The sequence below is a fragment of the Pteropus medius genome, unplaced genomic scaffold (genome assembly GCF_902729225.1).
Source record: "Pteropus medius unplaced genomic scaffold, Ma_sr-lr_union100, whole genome shotgun sequence".
Classification (NCBI taxonomy): Eukaryota; Metazoa; Chordata; class Mammalia; order Chiroptera; family Pteropodidae; genus Pteropus; species Pteropus medius.
The window spans coordinates 4,306,651-4,327,454 of NW_024350921.1; the positions used below are offsets into that span (position 1 = coordinate 4,306,651).

Here is a 20,804-nt window from a genome sequence, read left to right on the forward strand (position 1 = left end):
ATAGCTTTCATTTACTAATTGTGTAAATAATGCCCCAATGACAGAAACATGCAGAATATTTTCACAATGGAAATATCTGGAGTGTAAAAAACAGATTTGAACTCAGGCACATTTTACCTAAGCAACTCATTTATAAATGTAGCTGCCTTCATCAGCTGTGTAACCACTGCATTGAGTTCTAAACTACCATAAAGTGAGAAGTCGAAACAGACAGTACGATAGAATATATTCAGAGACTCCTTGGCTTATATATTCAGTCACATACTTCTCGATAATTCACCCCCAACACACCTCTGTTTTTTCCCATAGCTAAGCAGAAACGGGACCAGGTCACTTTAGCCACCAGCCTCAAACACGCACTGTGAGTTGGTCTCTAGGAAAGGCTGGAGAGAAAACTTCAATCACGTCTTTTGTGCATACAAAAGTCTCCATCACATACCATTACTCATGTGAGATTGATCCCACCTAATGCAGCTAAACAGGACCTAATTAATTCAGTGGATGGAAGTGTTCCTGCCCAACGACAGGAGGTATTAATCTGTTCCACCAGAATGAGCTGCCTCATAAACATGGAGCAGAGCGATCCTGTGGTAGCTTTAAACAGTTTTGTTTATTTCCCAATTTTGAAAATGCTAACAATTATTTCAGCATTGCTTCGTGCAGATGCTATGGCTACAATGACAGATGATTACCAGAATCTAGGATTGATTAAGTGTCTGGCTGAGAGACTGAGGGCATGACTCATGGGAGGTACTGCTGCTCAAGCTGGGCTGCTTGAGATTTGTGTCTGGGAGGGCTAGGAGAGACCCACTGACTGAAAGATGTGCGAAAGCCCCTCACTTGGCCCCTTTTAATGAACGTTCCCAATGTTGCAGGATACCTACATACAACTTTTAACTGACTGACTATTGACTCTGTGCACAAAATTCTTGATAAAATCAGTTCTGTAAGGACTTCGTGGGGAGGTCAGATATACAAGGCCAGCCTGTGTTCCATGGTGACAGTAGGAACGCCACACTTGTTAAGCCTTACCCTCATATCTGGTGGAGGGATCGATGAACAAGCCAGGAGAATCTAGATGAAAGTGAGTTGGCATTATTGGTCAACATTTGTTTCTTTGTGATAACAACAAAAATTTTTTAAAAAAGATCATGTGAAAATATCTTGAAATATAAAGCAATGTGACCTTTGTTTGTCCTGAGAGTGAAAAAAGGGACACCTGAGGGCTTCAGGTTGCACCATAATGATTTTATCAGTGTCCCTTCACAGTAGAAGTTGGAGGGTTTTGGAAAAGACAGAGCCTGGAAGAAACACAGTAGAACACCATTTATTGTTAACTATGCCACAAAAGGCCTGTGTGTTTATTGCAGTTCATTAAATGTAGCAAATGAAGACTTAATCAATGTCTGGCAAAATACTGCCACTTAGACCAATTTGTCTCATACTAGAAGCAGTCATCACGTTAACTCTAACTGCCTACTATTTTGAAAGGCTAAACAATTTAAACTTTTAAAAGGAATGCCCAGACCTCACTATATTAACATGTGTTCCACATTTCTGGAATGTTTCACAGACCCTGATTCCCAAGAGTCTTTAAGGCCATAATAAATTTAAAAATTTTAATTAAATTTCCTTTATGCTCTTCAGTCTTTCTTATAACCTCAGTGAGGCTAAAAGTACTTTTCCAAAGTACATATGTTACAACATAATGCTATTTAAAAATCTTTGAACTGTTTTCTGGGGCTTTTGAACTTGAATATTTACATTGACCCCAATAAATTTTCCTCTAACCAATTTCTCATGTCATCAAAGGGGGCTGTCCTAAATAAAATGGATGCTGGTAAGGAAATCCACTAGGACAACTATCAAGAAAACTTCATTGTCATGGGCATTTGAAGGCAAAGCCTGAAAGGCCCAGGGAGAAACAAAGGATGCAGAAGGATGGCTCACCTGCATCACAGCTACCTCACCGGCATCCAGAATCATTGAACTCATAACTCATTAAACATGGGGACAAGGCTCTTTCAGGAAATCAGAAAGAAGAATGGCTTGACCATGTCTGCTTAGACATAAGCTAATGTATAAGACAAAATTACCCATCCCTTCTCATAGGTCCAGAAACGAAGTCCTCTAAATAAGCTTGTAGTGGACACTGCCATGATTAAAACTTTTCAGTTACTCCTACTTCATCATTATAATAAGCCATAGGAGATGTCTGTTATCCAACTGGGTTTCTGCTGAGTAGACCAACCAAAGAGCTGTCAGTTTTTGTGAATCATTCTTGCTCAAGAAAGCAGTCCTGAGAGGGCTCACACACACACACACACAAATACTGGAACAACAAAAAATAACTTTCCATAAACTATCTCGACATTTGCTCACTTACAAGAGAGACCATATTTAATTAAGTTGCTCTGGATACTGTCAGGAAATCTGAACTGTGCCGCTGAGATATGTTTTGGTTATATACTGAAATAACAGCAGGTTTAATTATGGTCTTCCAAAATGTTTGGTTCACTATGTTCATATCGAAATTATTTTAATGTATCAGTGACAAAAACTAAGATTAAAGAAAGCGAAAACTGTATACAGCTAAAGCACTGGGATGACAATTCTGCCTCGAGCTGCCTTTCCCTCTGAAGCATATAGGTAGTTTCCTTGTTGTTAAAGAGCCATGCTTTCACACATTTTATTTAATTATATGGCTTTGTTACGTTGCTGACATAAAATGTATCTGTGAAAACAAGGATGAGATTCCTAAATTTCAATCTGTAGGAAGAATTTGTGACTGTTAAATCACTGTCGGATTCCCAATAGCCGATATTTACCTGCAAGCAGCTCTGCAAGAATAAAAGAGATAGATGCGCACCCCAAGAAGCACAAGGTTACTGCTTCGCAACTCTGCCTTCTGGATCCGAGAGCCCTCTCTCACAGATGTGTCCTGTCAGTGCCTGTAGTTATGAAAGGCTGCAGGGAGGACTGGCGGGGGAGAAGGTACAAGGCAGAAAAACTGGAGCCAGAGCCACCCTGCAGCCTGTGATTCTGTATTACTTGCCAGTGACTTTCCTTTCCTGAGTGGTGCTCTTAGTTGAGTTAAGGGAATACTGCAAGAAAACAAAGTGTCTCCTCTGTGGTGCTATTCTGGGGCTGGCTTTTCCTTGAGCTGCTCAGCATGATTTTAGAAATGTGTGCTGGTACACAAAGAACAAAGCACTCAGTGGGCAACGGGAAGCAGAGACAGCGAATGCAATGGTTTCGAAACATGGGCCCCTCAGAGACAATACTGGGAATTCTGCTGTTAAAATAAACACATCTGAATGATAATTCAGAGGTTTGTTGTAAACTCTCGGATCTTCAATGGTGAATGCATGTACAAAGGACACGCTAGATGCTACAGACACTGTACCTCAACGCCGGTGTTCCAAGGTATAAATCATTTCATAATAGCAACACTGCTAAGTGGTGTCCACAGCGCAGGAGAGCCTAACAGTTTGGGCGGTACCCTCACTTTATGTATTTGCTTTCTTTACAGCTTTTGTTTTGTTTTGTTTTTGCATCGTTCTTGACCTTTTATCCTTTTAACTCCATTTTTATATCCAAAGCAATAATAAATACTCAATGGCTTAGAAAGAGAAGAATTCCCACGGCCATCACTAAGCTACAGTTTAAAGACTCAAGACTGCGTCGCCGAAAATGCATCTTCAAGTATTCCTGTGCGACTCAGAGGACAACAGCAGTACCTTATTGCACATTGACTCCCCAGAGTCCCTTTTCAAGAGTCGGGTGCAGGGCAGCGCACGGCCCGCAGCCCCGGCAGGACCACCTTCCCCTTGCGGTGCAGGTCGCCCTGGGCGCCCGTGTTCAGGCGCTGCACCAGGAGCTTCTCGTAGAGCAGCGGGTGGTACGCCCCGAGTGTGCAGGCCGCGTCGTAGTAGAGCTCGTGGTAGTGACAAAGCTCCGTCTGCCGGACGGACGGGATGTACTCATACACATGCACCTCGCTGCACAGGGACATCATGATAAGGATGCCTGAGGGGGAAGGAAAATCAGGACCTGATGAGCAACTCTGAGTGGGAGGAGGATGTTTGGCGCGGCTGGGGGGAGGGGAATGATGGCGGCAAGAAACCTGCTCCGCGCTTGTACTCTTCACATTGGCAGTCTTAGGACTTCAGTGAGAGGTGGTTCGGGGGATGCGGGCTTGCTGAGATGTCATTCCAGCACGCGCTCACGTACGTGCGCGTTCAGCAGACTACCATGGGTCCGGAAACGAGACGTGAAAAGAACGAGTTACCCGAGACCACAGTCCAGTGAGCGAGATCTGTATCCCCCAAGTTAGAATGTCACAGTATCACATTCTACACGCAAGTCCCGTCTTACAAAAAAAATGATTATAAAATAATTGCTGGGTTATAAATTGAATATAAAATATTGTTTCAATGGAAAGAAATGGAGTTGTGGACACAATTTGAGATTCATATTAACAAAATTATTTTTCTCACCGAAACTGTAAGCATTAAGTTGCTTTAATTTCTTTAATGTTTCAACTAGCTATAAATCTAATCGTCATTGAGCAGATCTAGTTCTTGATCTAGGCTAAAGGGCTTCTTTTCCTAATGTCATCAATACCTCGTTAATATCCTCTAACTTTAAAAAAATATATATGTACCCGTCCCTTTCATTAAAGGGATACCCCTTGTTACAAAAAAACAAAGTCACACACTTAGGTCCTGTTATAGGCAATATTTGTCTGCAGAGGACAACCATATTTCTAATTAATCAACCCTATTTGATTCATGAAAATCCCCACAACCAGAGAACGTCCTGCATAAGGGACACCAGGACATAAGGGACATAGTGTTTCCTAGGAGATCCAGAAAGCTCACCCAGGGAGGTGAGGCCTGAACCTAAAAGCGCTGTCTGGCAGATGGGGAGGGGGAAGGGAAACAGGAGATGGGGTGCTACTCCAAGGGTGACAATGGCATCCTGTTTAGAAAACTTTAAAGATGTGACTTGAGAGCACAATATTGTGTCTACAGGTAAAACACAGTCCTAACAAAGAAATTATTGCAATCAAATTCTATGAAGTAAAGTTGTTCATTAGAGTTATGTCAAAACTTCTGGTTACTGGTCAGTTCCTGTCCATTTCCTCCTTCTCTTCCATGGCTGACCTACTGCCTGGCTGTGGCCCCTTCCTGGGCCGGCTGAAAGTGACAATGGAGCCCAGAGAGGACCACTGATGACCAGTGCCTTCACTGAGGGGCGTGGGCACCAACATCTGATCATGTGACACAGGCAATAAAGAAATCTCCCTCCTGCTGAGAAGCAATTACTGTGAACCATTTTTCTATTCCTCCTGAAATCATCTATAAAGAACTGACACGGTGAATGAGAAAGCCATGTGCCCAGGGAGAATATAATTCTATTATTTCCAGTTTCTTTAAACCTGCAACAAACAGGAACCTCTCTGATGTGTCTGTTCTCTCCGCGAGTGCCACAGGATCTTTGGTGTTTTCAATCGGGACAAGTTCCTGCACACTGACCCAGTGCTGGCTGCTGTCTCTCCCCTAGGTCTGGCGTGTGGCTGTGCCAGCTCTGCAGGAGACTGGGGATCTCAGACACCTGTCATATTCTAGACATCATCTTCTAGCATATTTATTATAGCAATCTGCCTGCAGATGGCAGGGAAAAGGCTTCAAGGGTGCCTTTGGCACAAAAGCATCTCATAAACTACCAGTGGAATGGTACAGAAACTGCACACATTTCTGTTTTGCGGGCATTTCTGTGAGCCAGTGATATACCTCATCCATGGGGATCGCACTCAACTGTGCACAAATTATCATCTTGGCAACTGGTTCTTAAGGTGGACAGCTTTCAAAAGTTAATATTATACTTAAGAAATACATTAGTCAGTTTTGTTATTCTTCCTCCTAAAGCAGTTCTCAAACTTCAGCCTGAAAAATGGCCTGGACAGCTTATTAAATACAGATGCCGGGGACTTGTCCCCAGTCCCAGAGGTCTGAAGTCCACTACTTTACATTGGGGTCCAAGAAACAAAATTTTTAATAAGCATTCCTAAACTATCTGTGGTGAAAGGCCATCTAAAAATAAATCCCAATCCATCGCAGACCATTACTTTTGTAAAATACAATAACAATGAATTATTAGAGAAATGATCGCATACTTGGATGCCATTCTATATCAAATTCCTATAAAAATTTCTAAATACTTTCAATTTCTACACTGATCTAGTAACAAGTGTTCCTGGCCCAACACTGGCCCCTTGACCATGCTTGGAGGACCACGCTGGTCTAACACATGTATTCTTTGAAAAACTCTGCCATAAGGGATCCCCAGGCTGTCTCAAAGTAGCCAGATATCCTGTGTGTTAGACAGCTATCCTAGAGTTGGAGTGCCCCTAGATGTCCTTGCTGTCTTCCTGGTCTCAAAGGGCTGCTAGATGCTTGAATCTAATTATTTTTTTAAGTTTAGAGAAAATTTTTATTCTTGCTACTAATTATTACATTTTAAATCATGTATTTGCTAAGTATACAATATATATTTTGTTACAAGACTACGCAAAAAATTATGGTTTCTCTCTAAGTAAACAGGTACATTTTAGCATTCTTATAAATATTTTATACTTTAAAATAACTTCCAGAGCTTCAGAAAAATAGGAGCCTGTCAGTCAGTTCATGACAGTCCAAACTGAAGGCTAACAGAGGTTAAGAAATATCTCTTTTCTTGAATTACCTGTGAAATCCCTCCTGACTTTTGCCTATCTGATATATACTTAGCAATGATGGTTTCTCGTTTCGTTTTGCACTCTTATATGAATTTGTAGCTTCCTACGACTATGAGCTGTGGCCAAGCATTCTAAATTTAATAGCAGAATCTGCTCTAAGTATTTAACAGGCAGCCAGCTGTGGTACTGATACTGGAATTGGAACAGCAGCACCTTCAAAGGGAAGGGAAATATTAATTTATAACTCACTGGGTACATGTGAAAGGTGGACAAGTTTTATGGTACCAAAGATAGAGAAAGATAGAGAATATTTTTTATTATTTTAAACCTTTTTTCCAGACAGCATGGTGAATTCATTTGGCCTATGTATACTCTGATTTTTAATTTATTAAGGCTGTTATTATACATAAACTGAATTTAGATTCAGACTCTGTCATATAATAAATACTGAAAATCATTATTAAATGTGGTTAAATCTACACATTGGTTTTCCTAAGAGTTGTTAATAGTACTTAGCAATACACAAAATCCTCAAGATGAAATTTACCCATATTTTGTTAAAAGGAACTAAGCAGATATCAATGCTTAGAGGCGTGTAATAGGCATATAACAGCTCTGGCAGAAGTCAGAGTGCGGTGTTAGAGAATAGGGGGTCTGGGGAGTAAATGTGCAAGGAGGCAGACTTAGGGCACAACTGAGAAAGAACAGAGCCTTGAAGTACTGTTGGAAGCCTCTTCAGTTAAATTCAACATTATTAAACTGGGCACAGCGCTAATCACTGGGCATTTATAAGAAAAGTTTAAGGAATAAAAATATGTAAATTAAGGAACAAAAATTTAGAAACAGGGGCCATAATCTGAAATACTTAGGATGGCTTGAAGATAGTGTGTTAAATCTTGTACTGAGAAAATGTTTGAGCACAACCACCACCATCTCTTCTGCAGTACTGTGATACTGAGCTCTGTCATCCCCAAATGACATAAATATCAACAATGCACACTTCTCAAATGGTCTCTGAATTACCACCAATAAGGTTCCATGCCGGGAGTCCTCGACCAACCTCCAGGTTTGATGATTTGTTATAAAGAAGATATGAACATGTAGTCTTACTCAACTATGATTTATTACGGTGAAAGGATATGAGGCAAAATCAGTAAAGGAGAAAAGCACATGGAGTGAAGTCTAGGGGAAAACAGAGGCAGGCTTCCAGAGTCCTCTCCCAGTAGAGTCACACAGGATTTGTTTAATTCCTCAACACACATATGGGAAATATTGCCAATCAGTGAAGCTTTTTACTGGAAACTAGTCACATAGCCAGGGGTCCCCAATGCCCAGGTCATGGACTGGTACCGGTCTGTGGCCTGTTAGGATCCAGGCTGCACAGCAGACTGGTAAGTGGCGGGAGAGTGAGCTAAGCTTCATGTGTATTTGCAGCCACTCCTTAGCACTAGTGTCACTGCCTCAGCTCCACCTCAGATCATCAGGCCTTAGATTCTCAGAGGAGCAGTGGTCCCTGGTGCCAAAAAGGCTGGGGACGTAGGCAATCTGCCTGGCACCTGCCGAAACTCTAGATTTCCAGGAGGAAAACAGGTGTGCGGCATCAACAGTCTGGGCACAGTGGGCCACTCTTATCGGTTATGGGGGTGGGAACCACCCCAAATCCAAGCTCCTAGATACCGCATTCCTTGCAAACAGGCCTTCTTAAGGACCAGCAGGCAGACCTACCATGTTAGGTCCTTTCTGCACAGATACCATTCATGTACAAATTCAGTCTTGGGTTGCTTCCTAATCATGTCTCCATGCCAGACTGACATGGGGAATTCACATCTGGTTATGCTAAAAATGTTATTATTATTTTTTTCATTTCCTTTTCTATGATTGCTCAGGATTAACTAAAAAGCAAGAAGAATACAAATATCTAATTCTGTTACTTAATATGGAATTTTAAAAAAATCGTTTACAGAACTTTTATGTTAAATAATCTTGTTTATAGACTGCCAAAAAGAAACTGCTTTCGTCACTAATAAAATTTTACTGCTTTCAAAGTGGAGCTGTACTTTTTGATAGGCAGATCAACATTTAGACATCTTTAATGTATTCTTGTAAGACAATCAAATGAGCATCTGGCCAACTTTTTAAAATCTTTAAACATAATCAATTAATGTTAAGTTTCTTTGGCCAGATCTTACAAATGACTCCATATTAGGAATTCATTTGAAGAAAAAAAAAAGTGTAAAAATTTCCATGCAACTATGACTCAAGAGGCATTCATTGCCAGACTACATGTTTTTAAATACTGTATAATGCAATATAATTATCAAATCAATTAAAAAAGCATTTTAATTGGTCTTAATAAAATGTCCCATCATATGATTCAGCATAACAAGTGTATGCACACTTATTTATTTGCTCCAAAACCTGGATAAAAAGTAAACTTCAACCCGTGTTCAGATTATCACAAATTCTAAATGAACAAGGTTCCCTCTAAAAAACTCCGCTTTGTATACAGTGGTGTATTTGAGGTGTTTCCAGAGTCTACCACAGTTTAAATACTTATAACTTTTACCTTAATTGTGATTAGATTAGAATTAATTTGCTTTTCACCTGGCCATATTTAAGTAATACCTGAAATCGTTAAAAACAATAGAATTTTCTCTTTGATGACCATATCCTTTCAACATGTGGCAAAATAAGCTATGTATAAACAGAATACAATGCGAATGACAGGAAAAACACTGGCTTACATCAATTTCAGTTAACACTTGAACATCATTTTTATGTCAGATGAATCAAGAATTTCTGACAATGACCAATTGAATACTGCAAATATTTCTGAATGAGTGTATTGAGTGTGCCAGCCTAATGGAAATCTAGCAGCTGTTTTGTGGTTTTTGCATAAACTTATCACAAAATGGAAAATTATAAGACCAATAATTAAGATTTAAGGAGCAAAACTGACTTTTTAAGTGAGATTCCCAGAAAATATTCCTAATTAAAAGGTGATTTGGAAATCTGAACTTCATATAATAATTTAAGAAGCACCTACCAAATTAAAGAAAATCATATAATGCAAGAATAATACTTAAGGCCAATATTTAGCTCATTTATATTGTATTATTTGATGGTAGCACATATTCAGAATTACAGGGGAATGCAAAAAGTTGTTCCTAATCAACATAATTGTGACATATTTTACACAATCACAAATGTGGATGTTTAGTGACAGTATTTTTGTGTTAATCAGGAGTTTGAATTATATACTGGAACATTGGAAACCCAAAAGCAGTATAAAACAGAAAAGTTATGAGCTTTTTTTAAGCACATTATTCTTGTGTGTATATTAAATAGCCTGAAATTATAGTGTTTACATTTATAAATTCCAGAAATACCACTTACATAATTAGTAGTGACTGCCTTTTAAAAGGGCGGGAGGAGGTGTGGGTGGTTTCTACAATAAAAATATTGTTAACTGTAGATTTTAAGTGAGCCTCACCTCCGTGCTGCTGATCGGACTTGTGCTTCCAGGCCCATTTGCCTGAAGGTGCCAGCCTATGAGCCAAGGGTGATGAAGCTGCTACCTACTGGCTTAGGTGAGTGCTCTACTGCATGTAGGTAGCAAACCAATCCAGACACACTTTGTGACCCCAGGTAAGCTCGCCGAGCTTCTGTAAAAATATCTGTCTTTATGAGAGCAAAATGAAAGCTGTAGGATTCCAAGTAAATTATTCTTTATCCTCAGTTAGGTTACAGTACAGTGGACTTCACAGTACCAAATAACAAGGTAAATCTCTAATACCCAATCAGGATGAAAGCAAAAAATGAGACTCACATGTGAACAGCTAGCTCCCCAGTGGGCTGACGGTAAAGAACCCAGTAAGATGAAAAGTTGTTCTAAAGAAACAAGTCTTCGTGGGTCATCTGGATCTGTGGTTCTCAACCTTTTTGGCACCCGGGACCGGTGCTCCTATGAGAATCTAAGGCCTGATGATCTGAGGCGGAGCTGAAGCAGTGATGCTAGTGCTGGGGAGTGGCTGCAAATACACATTAAGCTTTGCTCCCTCGCCCGCCGCTCACCATCTGCTGTCCAGCCCGGTTTCTAACAGCCATAGATTGGTACTGGTCTGCAGCCCGAGTGTTGGGGACCCCTGATCTAAATAACTGTGATGCTGGTAACTTCCTTTTAATTGAAAAACTATGTGCAGTCTAAGAGGTGTAAGGACCCTTTTACTGTTTCTCTGGAGAAGACGGTACATGTAATACATCTCCAGTATATACTAGTGTGCCTCTTTCTGTGAACTATAGGGCAAATATAAAATCTGATCAGAAATTCAAAGAAAAAGCAGTATATTAATACTTACCAACAATTATCAAGATGTCATGCCCTTTGCTCTCACTAATAGTCCTGGGAGCTTATCTTAAGGAAATAGTTTAAGAGGGAAAAAAGTCTATATAGACATATAGAATAAACTGTAGTACATATTAGTACATAAATATAGTAATGGATCATCAATATAATTATTTGATAATAATAAATACTTTGAAACAACCTAAATACTCAACTAAAGAAAGGCTTAAGTTATAACATGTCCATTTGATGATATGATATGACCTCTGTAATATCAAAAAAAACTAAAGTCTATTTTCATCTTGATTATATACCTTAATAAAAGAACGATTTTTATATATTTGGGAATATAGTCTTATTTGACCTAGCATAAAGTTTTAGATGAGGTAACATCACAATAAGAGTAAACAGTAAATATCAGCTATTGTGCTAGGCACATGACAATAGATAAAGGTACTACTATTATCTTCTTCATTTTCTAGTTGAAAGAACTGAGGTTTATAGACATGAAGTAACTCGTTCAAGGTCACATATTTAAGTTGGTTGCTGGAGGCAATATTTGATTCTGGTCTCTGTAGAGCCCAGTCTTAACTACATATAAAGTGATACAGAAGGAAGAGGGCATCCTTCTATACGTGACCTGCTGAACCAAAGGTGAGAGTCTATAAGGAGATATAAATCACACCTTTCCATCCTATTGCTCATTCCTTCATTCATTTAAACAAACATTTATTGTGTGCCTGTGCTGTGGTGCCATAAGTTGAAGGAAGCTAATTTATTATAACATTTAGAATAAACAAATCTAGATGAGGTCAAGATTTGGAAGACTACAGACGAAAACGAAATCAGGATGGCAGTACTGAGGATGGGGAGGTTATCTGGTACTTTAAAAAATGTTTAAATATTTAGTTATAAAGTATTTGTCCCTTTCTATAAGTCCTGCAGAGGAGATTCTTCGATAACAGTTGCAAAGAAAAATCTTGTAAGGTAAGACAGAGAACTCTCTCCCTCAAGGTTTGTGAAAGCTTTGGGCCAATATCTATGTGAGGATAAATAATTTCTCTAAATCTCCTTTGATTTATATGTTAATAAAATGAGATTTCTTAAAACATTAGTCAAGTTTTCACTAATTTCTACATAATCATTTTGTTACCAGAAATCAAAATATATTCGCAGTTATATTAATTTGTTTTGAAAAATAATTATCAGTAATCAATGTGCAACTTGGAGTTAGGTTTCTTGTTTAATTGCAGTAAATATTCATTTTGATAACAATTCGTAGAAATACTTTGGTAAAGTTGTTTGGTGATAATATGGATTTGATGTTTAAAAAGTAGAAAATATGGTTTAAAAATATTCATTTAGAAATTTGAGATAACTAACCAGTATACATCATATATGTTAAAACTTTAAGAAGGATCTTATTAATATTAAATAGGCTGGTAATAAAAAGAGTTTAACTCATTTAAAATTAAAATGTATTTATATTGTGTCGATATTATAATTGTTCATCTGTGCTCTCTAAGTTTAATTATAAAGAAAGCATAATAAATTATTAGCTTTGATAAATTCTCTATGTAAGTGAATTGAAAACTTCTGAAATGTTTTCCCAACAATAAAATGAGTTTCAGTGAAGAGGTTCTTAGAGTTTTCAGCAATGCTAGGTCAACATGTTCCTCCGTTCCTACAACTTTCCTGGCTTTTTCACTGAAGTAGAAAAAGTAGCCCTTGTATTTGCAGATAAAACAGGAGCTTATGTTGCTGCAAACTAAGTATTTGTGCCCAAATCTGATTTTGCTAGGACATCTTACCCAAACGAAAACTTCTCCATAGGAACTAATAATAATACACAGTTCCCACAGAACCCAGGGAAAGCACAGCCCTGTGACTCTGGCATTGAGATCAAGGACACTGCTGACGGAGAAGTACCTCCAGGCCCACTCCAACTAAGAACGCTCAGAATGCTGCACTGAACAGATATTGCTTCTAGACTGTTCCTTTCCATGTATTGCTTCCTTTCCCAGTGGAACTCCCCCTCCATCCCCTTCATTAAAGCTCCTGTCCTCTAAGGCAAGCCCACAAGATTTGTGCACCATCGAAGAGGCTGCTGGTGCTGGGCTGAAGGTAGCTAACAAAGGTGCAAAAATAACATTATATTTCTTGAATGAAAGATGTTGCTGCCTGAACCATCTGCCTAAATATTACTGAGAGGTTGGTTTCTTGAAATTAATGGCGATTGGGACCTTGCTTGTTGGTTCCCAAACTTATATTTCACTAATAAGTATATCTAAGAACCTGGTTCCCAAAATGACCAACCAACCAACCAACCAAAAATCCATTTTTAAGAAAAACATTTACAGTCAGCTGTTACATATGTCACTTTACACTAAGTTTTCAGGACTTAAAATGAGTCCATGCTGGGAGTAAATTTTATAGCTCTGTCTTCAAAGGAACAAAAAGGATAATGGAATTTCAGAATTCCTTGTTCTCACACTGAGCCAAATGCATATCACCTTGAAGGCACATCTATCAATACAGAAACCATGGACTGTATTTCTTAAGTTCTCTCCAACTGTAAGATCCTAAAAAGCTAGGAGAGTGGTTGTCAAAGCTAGGCCTAGCAGGAGCATCTCTTGAGAATCTGTTAGAAATGCAAATTCTTGCTACCTCCACCTACTCAGATACTCCAAGAGTGGTCTCAGCATCCATGTCAAAAGGTCGTGGTAGCAGCAGGCCTCCAGCAAGGCCCCAGGGACCCCTCTCTTTGTGTGGCTCCATCTCACAACAATGGGGCTGACTTCTACAGCAAACAGAAAGTAGCCAATGGGACAGTTTATGACCCCATAAAAAGTACTGTGGCCTCCTCCCTCCCTGATCTCTCTCTCTCTGGCTCCTTTACTCTAGGGAAGCCAGCCGCCATGCTGTGAGGGTACTCAAGCAGACCTAGCAACACATCCACATGGTAGGAAACTGAGGCCTCTGGCAAACAGCCATCTGACAAGTGAGCCTTGTGGAAGCGAAGTGGCCAGCCCAAGCCTAAACAGCTCAACTTTGTAAGATATGGAGCCAAGTCAGTCAGCCAATCTGCTCCCAGATTACTCTGACCCACAGAAACTGTGTGAGATAGTAAATGCTTATTGTTCTTTTCAGCATCTAAGTTTTAGGGTAATTATCTTTGCAGCATTGCTCTTTTTCATTCTTTTGTGACTAGCAAAACTCAGTCACCTCTGGGTGATTCAGAAGCTAAACTTTGAGAACCACAATGCTAGAACATTCGTTCATTCTCTAAATAATTATTTTTTGTACCTAATGTGTGCCAAACAAAGCAGGAACCCAACGATGGACAAAACAAGACACTTCCCAGACCTCAATGCCTCCTGTTGTTTTTCTTCATTGCACTTATCAGTTTGCATATTTTATCTATGTGCACATACCTATGTTATGTCTGTCACCTGCTGCACTGTTAACTTCTGGGGGACAGAGCCTTTGTCTGGTTTCCCCACTACCATACACCTGAGGCACACAGGAGATGCTCAACTAATATCCACTTGAAGGATGAATTTTCCCTTCCAGCTTCACTGCCTTCCTCTGATACGATGAATCCTGGCCCCAAGAACAGGCATCTAAATAGGACCAATAACATTACTTTTAAGGAGGTCAGGTGTGTTCCCCTGGGAATCTAACTGCCATTGGCTAAATTTCCAGAAAAAGAAATGTCTTTTATGTTCAAAACAGTCAACTTTTAGAGCCCTTCTATTTCACACATGCAGATTCATAAACACTTATAAGGAAAATGTATGCAGTGGGTTTAGAGATGTAAGACATTAAATGTGAGACTATTTTTCACGGGTTGATAAACAGTCTATCTGTGAAGAAAAGCGATTCACACACTTCACCGCCAGGTGGAGCCCTGCGCTAATTAGGAGAGCAGGCAATTGGGAACACTGTCAGGGTGCTCTCCACTGGACAGCAACCCACCGACAGCGTGCCTGGGCAGAACCTGTGAGCCTGCACACCGAGACTTTCTAATTTCGCTGAACAGCTGGCTCCACGACGGGTTCTTCTGTTCAGTAAATGACATGAGACAGCAGAGTGTCTGGAAATGATGCGGTGAGACGACAAGTCACTAGCTTTTCAACATGACCTCAGCATTTTGAGAACACTTTCTGATAAAAGAAAAAACAATCATTGACTTTTAAAAAACTCTTCTGGCAGACAGATTGAGATGTGGGTGACATCATTTTACGGATATATAAGAATATATGATAAATTATAAAACAGACTCTGGCTCTCAGCATATTTCTGAGCTAGATCAAAAAGTAGCATACAGATCACATCAAGTGGGGGATTCAGAGGGTGGCTACTGGCACAGCTTGGCCAGGCTGTATCTCCTGCCTATCCTTAGTGAGGGGCTCACACTTAAATATGGCAAGGGACAAGAGTGACAAACAAATTCAGTGACATCAGGCCATGCCCTCTATCACATCAGTATCCCCACTCACAGAGCCCAGCCTCCCCAGAGGGAACTTAAGGGCACTTTATCGACTTGCTCTTTCTCATTCTTTTGTAACTAGTAAAACCCAAGAGTGCTGCCCTACAGACCTCCTTTGATAATGGAGTTGCTCTCTGCTGCCCAACACGGTACCCACCAGGAACATGTGGCTACTGACACTTGAAATGAAGTTTTCCTCTTATTTAATCCTAATTGATTTAAATTAAAATAGTCATTTGTGGATAATAGCTGCCATACCAAACAGGGCAGTGTTAGAAAATAATAACAATAGCAAATTGGCCCAGGAACTCACCTGAAGAAAGGTTTTGTTATACCCATTTATGAAATGAGCATATGGAGGCTCCCAGGATGACTTGCCCACAATCAGAAAGCTAGTAAATGGCAGAAAGAAATTCACACCCAATCTGCCCAACCCAATGGCACTCTTGCAATGACATAAAACTGTAATCCCCGTTCTTTAGGTAAAAGGAGCCTTCAAGGCAAGCATTGGCTTCTGAAAACATCAAATTGCTCAAAATTCTCAGTAAGTAGCTAGGAAAGGAAGCTGACCATATGGGGCATAATTTCTTTCAACAAAAACACATAGGGAAACTTTTTTCTTTAGCTATGACTATCTAACTTGACTACCTCAAACTATGTGTAGATACTAAGTATACCTGACAGCTCCCGCACACTGTGCCCTAAAACTTTTGCTCTAATCAAATGAATTCATGAGAAGGCAACAATATGAAAAAGACTTTATTAAACTTCTGCCACTTCCTATTATGCTAAGCATCATTCTATTCCGTTCACCCATTGCTGACAAACTAGATTATACTTTCTTTTCTAAATCAACAGGATCCAATGATACTACACAAAAGATAACGAGCTTAGGATTTCAAAAGAATGTCTAGAAATAAAATGTTAAAGGTGTGACTTTAAAAAGTGTGTGTGGGGGGAGCCATGTTTAAGGAAAATATACAAAGAGTCATCATAAGTTTTATCTTGAATTCCACGCAAAATAGTTTACTTTATTATAATGCCAAAAAACCCACTCCCAAATCTGAAATCCTCAATTCGAACACCTGTGTGCCCTGCATCCATAACCAAATCAGTATTACCTCCTCACATCTCTTTCATATTCACAGGGACCCACTGTGCTGCTCAAATTAAGGTGCAGCGTTGTAAATTCACTGAAATTAGGGTGGAGAACAGTACTGTTTTTTACGAACAAAACTAATATCCTTTGGTTCTATTACAGCTTTCATACTGCCAAGGGGATCTAAGAAATTTCTTAATATTACCCCTCTCAAGTAAAATCAAGGAAATAATTGGGTGATAAACTAAAACATGGGTAGAGAAATAGGGTAAGACCACAAACTTTGAGGATCAAAGCCTGGCTGAAAAAAATATATAATAAGCCAAGTGTAATCATCTTGTTATGTAAAACCTATTTTTGGATTAGAGCTAGTAGACTCTGGTGGTGAGAGCTGTACGAGGTGCCAGAATTAGTCTCATCAAAGCCTAGGCACCCCTAGCACAACACTGTGGTCACAAATTCAGCTCCTCAACCTGGTCTCATGTCAATACTGTGCATGAGAGTGGGTGGGGCATCAAAGATGGCTGAGGTAGGGGTCTGTGGGTCCTCCTCTGAGATCTGGTAGGCCCTTGACTACTCTGACCCACGGAACACAGCACAGTGATGCTGTGCCAACATCTCGGCTTCAGCCTTAGGAAACTGGCAGCCTCTATTTCCCGTCTTTTGGAACACTCGCCAGGAGCTCTGGCTGCCATTTAAGAGGCCCAGTTACCCTCCGACCACCATGCAAGAGACCACATGCAGCCCCATCTGAGCCCGGCCTCCCAGCCATTCTTGCCGAGGGGCCAGACATGAGAATGAAGCCACCCCAGGAAGCAGCCAAATAAAACCACGTGACCCTCATCAGTGCCAGAGGAACAGTAGTATAACCCAGCCAAGCCAGTCCTGACACACAAAATCATGAGAGGAAAATTAAGCAGCTCTTGCTTTATGCCTTGAAATTTGGGGGTAGTACGTTACAGAGCAATAGCAAATGGAACAGACATTACTCTTTTCTTCGGTTAAGCTATTTCCCTCCCAAAACACCTCTTAATTGCTCTTATAGATAACGCAAATGCGTGCACAGTAAATATCGGGCCTAACCCCGCCTGCCCCCTCCCCTCCCCACCCCTCCTTTCCAATCATTCCACTTTTTAACATACACCTACCAATGAAGCCAGAAGATGGTGGGTTGGGCTGAATCTTCTCCTTAGTGTTCTCCTGGATAATGTCCCAAAGCTGCCATATAAATTTAGGATGAAGAATATAAAATGGCTGATTTGGGTTTCTCTGGCGATGCTGAACATATGGAGTGAACAGGTTGTAATCTGGCTTCTTGTACCACTAAGAGAAAAAAAAAAATCAAAAGAATGGAGTGCCGAGAACCACACCGTATGAAGGAAACAGGGCAGCACTGAGGGAGGGGCCGAGGGAATGAGGACAAAGAGAGACCAGGGTTCCAGCCCTGAGAGGCTGACACTATTCTTCAGTAAAATGAAGAAGATGGCAATGGCACTGGCTGGCAGACTTTTCTGTACAGGGCCAGATAATAAACACTTTAGGCTTTCAGGGCCATATAGTCTCTGTGGCAACTACTCAACTCTGCCTTTGAACTGTGAAAGCAGCCACATAAGATACATAATAAATCCGCACAGCTTTGCTCCAATAAAACTTTATTAAAAAAACAGGGCCATATTTGGCCATTGGCTATAGTTTCATGAACCCTGGGCTCAATTAGTGTATTTCAAAAACATGTTTTCCAAATCTAATCTACACTGACAGAAAGTACGTCAGTTACTGCTTAGGTCTGGGACTGGGCTGCAAGGACTGACGGATGGGACAAGGGAACTCTCTAGAGTGACGGAAATAGTCTCTTTTTTAATTGTGCTGGCAGATACATGACTATGCTTTTTTGTGAATGCTCATCAAAATGTACACTTACACTGATTATATACAAATTATTTTATGAAAAAATGAACTTTAAAGATTTTAAAAAAATGTCTTCAGAAGGATATCAGGTGCCACCATGAAAAAGGACTTGGAGAAGATGTGTGGGGTCTCATGCTCCCTTCAAACAGACACCCTGTGTATATAGTAAGATCTCAAGGAATATTCCATGGTTGAATGTGTTCTGTGGCTTTAAAACTTTGAGAATGACTGGACCAGGTCGTCTTTAGCAAAGTATGCCCCCGAACCACAAGGTGGTGGGACTAAGCATGAGGAACGTGGGCCTTGCTTCTGCATGCCTCCTCCCAGCCCTCAGCCAGCAGTAGGGGGCACAGGCCCTGCAGACACAGGCCTGACATTTGGATTCCAGCAGTGTTGCTTCCCACACCCACTGGGTTAGACAGCTCTGTGCCCGGGGCTTAGATGCTTCCAACAGAGAAAGAAACAAGGTCCAACAACTAGAAGTTCTCAGTCTGTACACAAACAAGAGAGCTGTCAGAACTTAAAGCCAGAGAACCCAAGGCTGGTACGGAGGCAGAGAAGTCCAAACTGCCATATGACACTTGATTCTCAATAAAGGGTACATATGATAATCAACTGGCGCTTTCTCAAAAAACATACATCAAGGCTGTATGCTACATTCTGGAAATGGGGCTCTGACAGATATATTTGAAAAATACTCTCCAGGTGATTCTGATTTGCGCTCCTGGTTAAAAGCCAGTTAGTAATCACACTAGGTCCAGTCCAGCCATAATCTCAAGATGTACAGTGACAGACACTGCTTTTAGCGGGAGCCACTTGACCTTGGACAGCTCTCTTAGAAAGTTTTTTCCTGGTGGAACCAATATCTGTTCCCCCACTTTCATCTTAAGAAGATATATTCTCTTAAGTCATAGCAGAACAAGTCAAAAGACACTTGGCACAGCCGACAGCATCTGTCACAAGGCTGAATTATCATGCATCTTCCCCCACCCTCTTTAAAAAACGAATTACACCTGCTTTTTACCCAAAGTTTCACCAAAAGTGACTAGCTGCTCATTTAGATAGGCAATGACTTGATAGTCATGAACATAACTTGCTTACATTCTGACGGCTAATAATCATTTGGTTTATGCTATAGCACATAAAATTAATAAGGTTTAGAGACAGAAGCCAAAGAGTGACACACTTAGAAAAAGCCTAACAGGTTCCATTTAAATAAAAATAAGCTCTTGATACATAAATTTAGATTTTCTTGCCAAGCACTTCTAATTTATTTCAAAAGGCCTTGCAACTATTTGAAAGGTGATGTAACCCTATCACATCGGAAATATTCTCAAGTTTAGTCAGCCCAACCTCCAGCATACCTAGAAATTTCTGAACATTTGGACATGGTATATATTTTTAAAAATCCTCCAGAGCAAAATCTCTTTTTCATTAGACAGACAATGTTCACTAAATAGGCTACTGGAAGTGAGTATCAAAATGGTATGAATGCATATGTATCATCCAAGATCAGTTTCATTCCGTCAATCAAAGCTTAATCTTTGACTTGCCTCCATTAATAACCAGTCAAAGGTACCTTCTGACCATTAGGGTCAGGGTAGGGGTACCAAAGGAAACACTTACCAGGTTTAGGTTTGCAGAATAAGGAGCAGGGTCCCAGGCCACCAAAATGACATCTTTATACAATGAACTGTCAATGAAGTGATGGTTGGGATTGGTCAGAATCTGCAAATATATAGAAAAATTGTTTCAAAAGAAGTGTTTGGTTCTTCAAAATCATATTTTAAGACGAGAGAAAAAAATATTTTTCTTGCTCTGATTTATTTTTAAAGTTCCTCAGACTTTATGTTTTCCTCTGGGAATGAGAGAGAGGCTGGCACTGCATGCTAAAGCACTTAAAAGAAATGCTTGGGGAAATGAGGTTTTTTTTTTTTAATCAAATCGGTGCCTGAAAAATGTAACTCTCTAGCTAATTCAGGTGCCCCCAACCTCTTCTATAATTGCCTTCATGAGTTATTTGATGAGTTGCAGGCGTGGATGAACTGATTTATAAAGGTGCCTCCAGAGTGCCAGTCTCAGGACAAAGGTGGCACAGAGAGACAGGCAACCTGAATCAGCCCCAGTACAATAGTCCTGACTTTGTGGTCCTATCTGGTTCTTCAATCTCACCTGCCAATCACTTTTTTTTTTTTTTTTTAGCTATAGTTTTGGGGGA

General features: G+C 40.2%; 1 protein-coding gene across 4 annotated transcripts in view; it reads right to left on the reverse strand.

Annotated features, from left to right (window-relative positions):
- Positions 1 to 1,326: 1,326 nt before the first annotated feature.
- Positions 1,327 to 20,804, reverse strand: part of ST6GAL2 (ST6 beta-galactoside alpha-2,6-sialyltransferase 2) — a 66,672-nt gene continuing 47,194 nt past the window's right edge. For all 4 annotated transcript variants that reach the window (XM_039840158.1, XM_039840157.1, XM_039840159.1 and 1 more), the window contains 3 exons: positions 20,213 to 20,314; positions 17,827 to 18,001; positions 1,327 to 4,029 (listed from right to left, as the gene is read on the reverse strand). In XM_039840158.1, the coding sequence (XP_039696092.1) occupies positions 3,773 to 4,029; positions 17,827 to 18,001; positions 20,213 to 20,314 (534 nt within the window). In that variant the 3' untranslated portion in view covers positions 1,327 to 3,772. The remainder of the gene's footprint in view (positions 4,030 to 17,826; positions 18,002 to 20,212; positions 20,315 to 20,804) is intronic.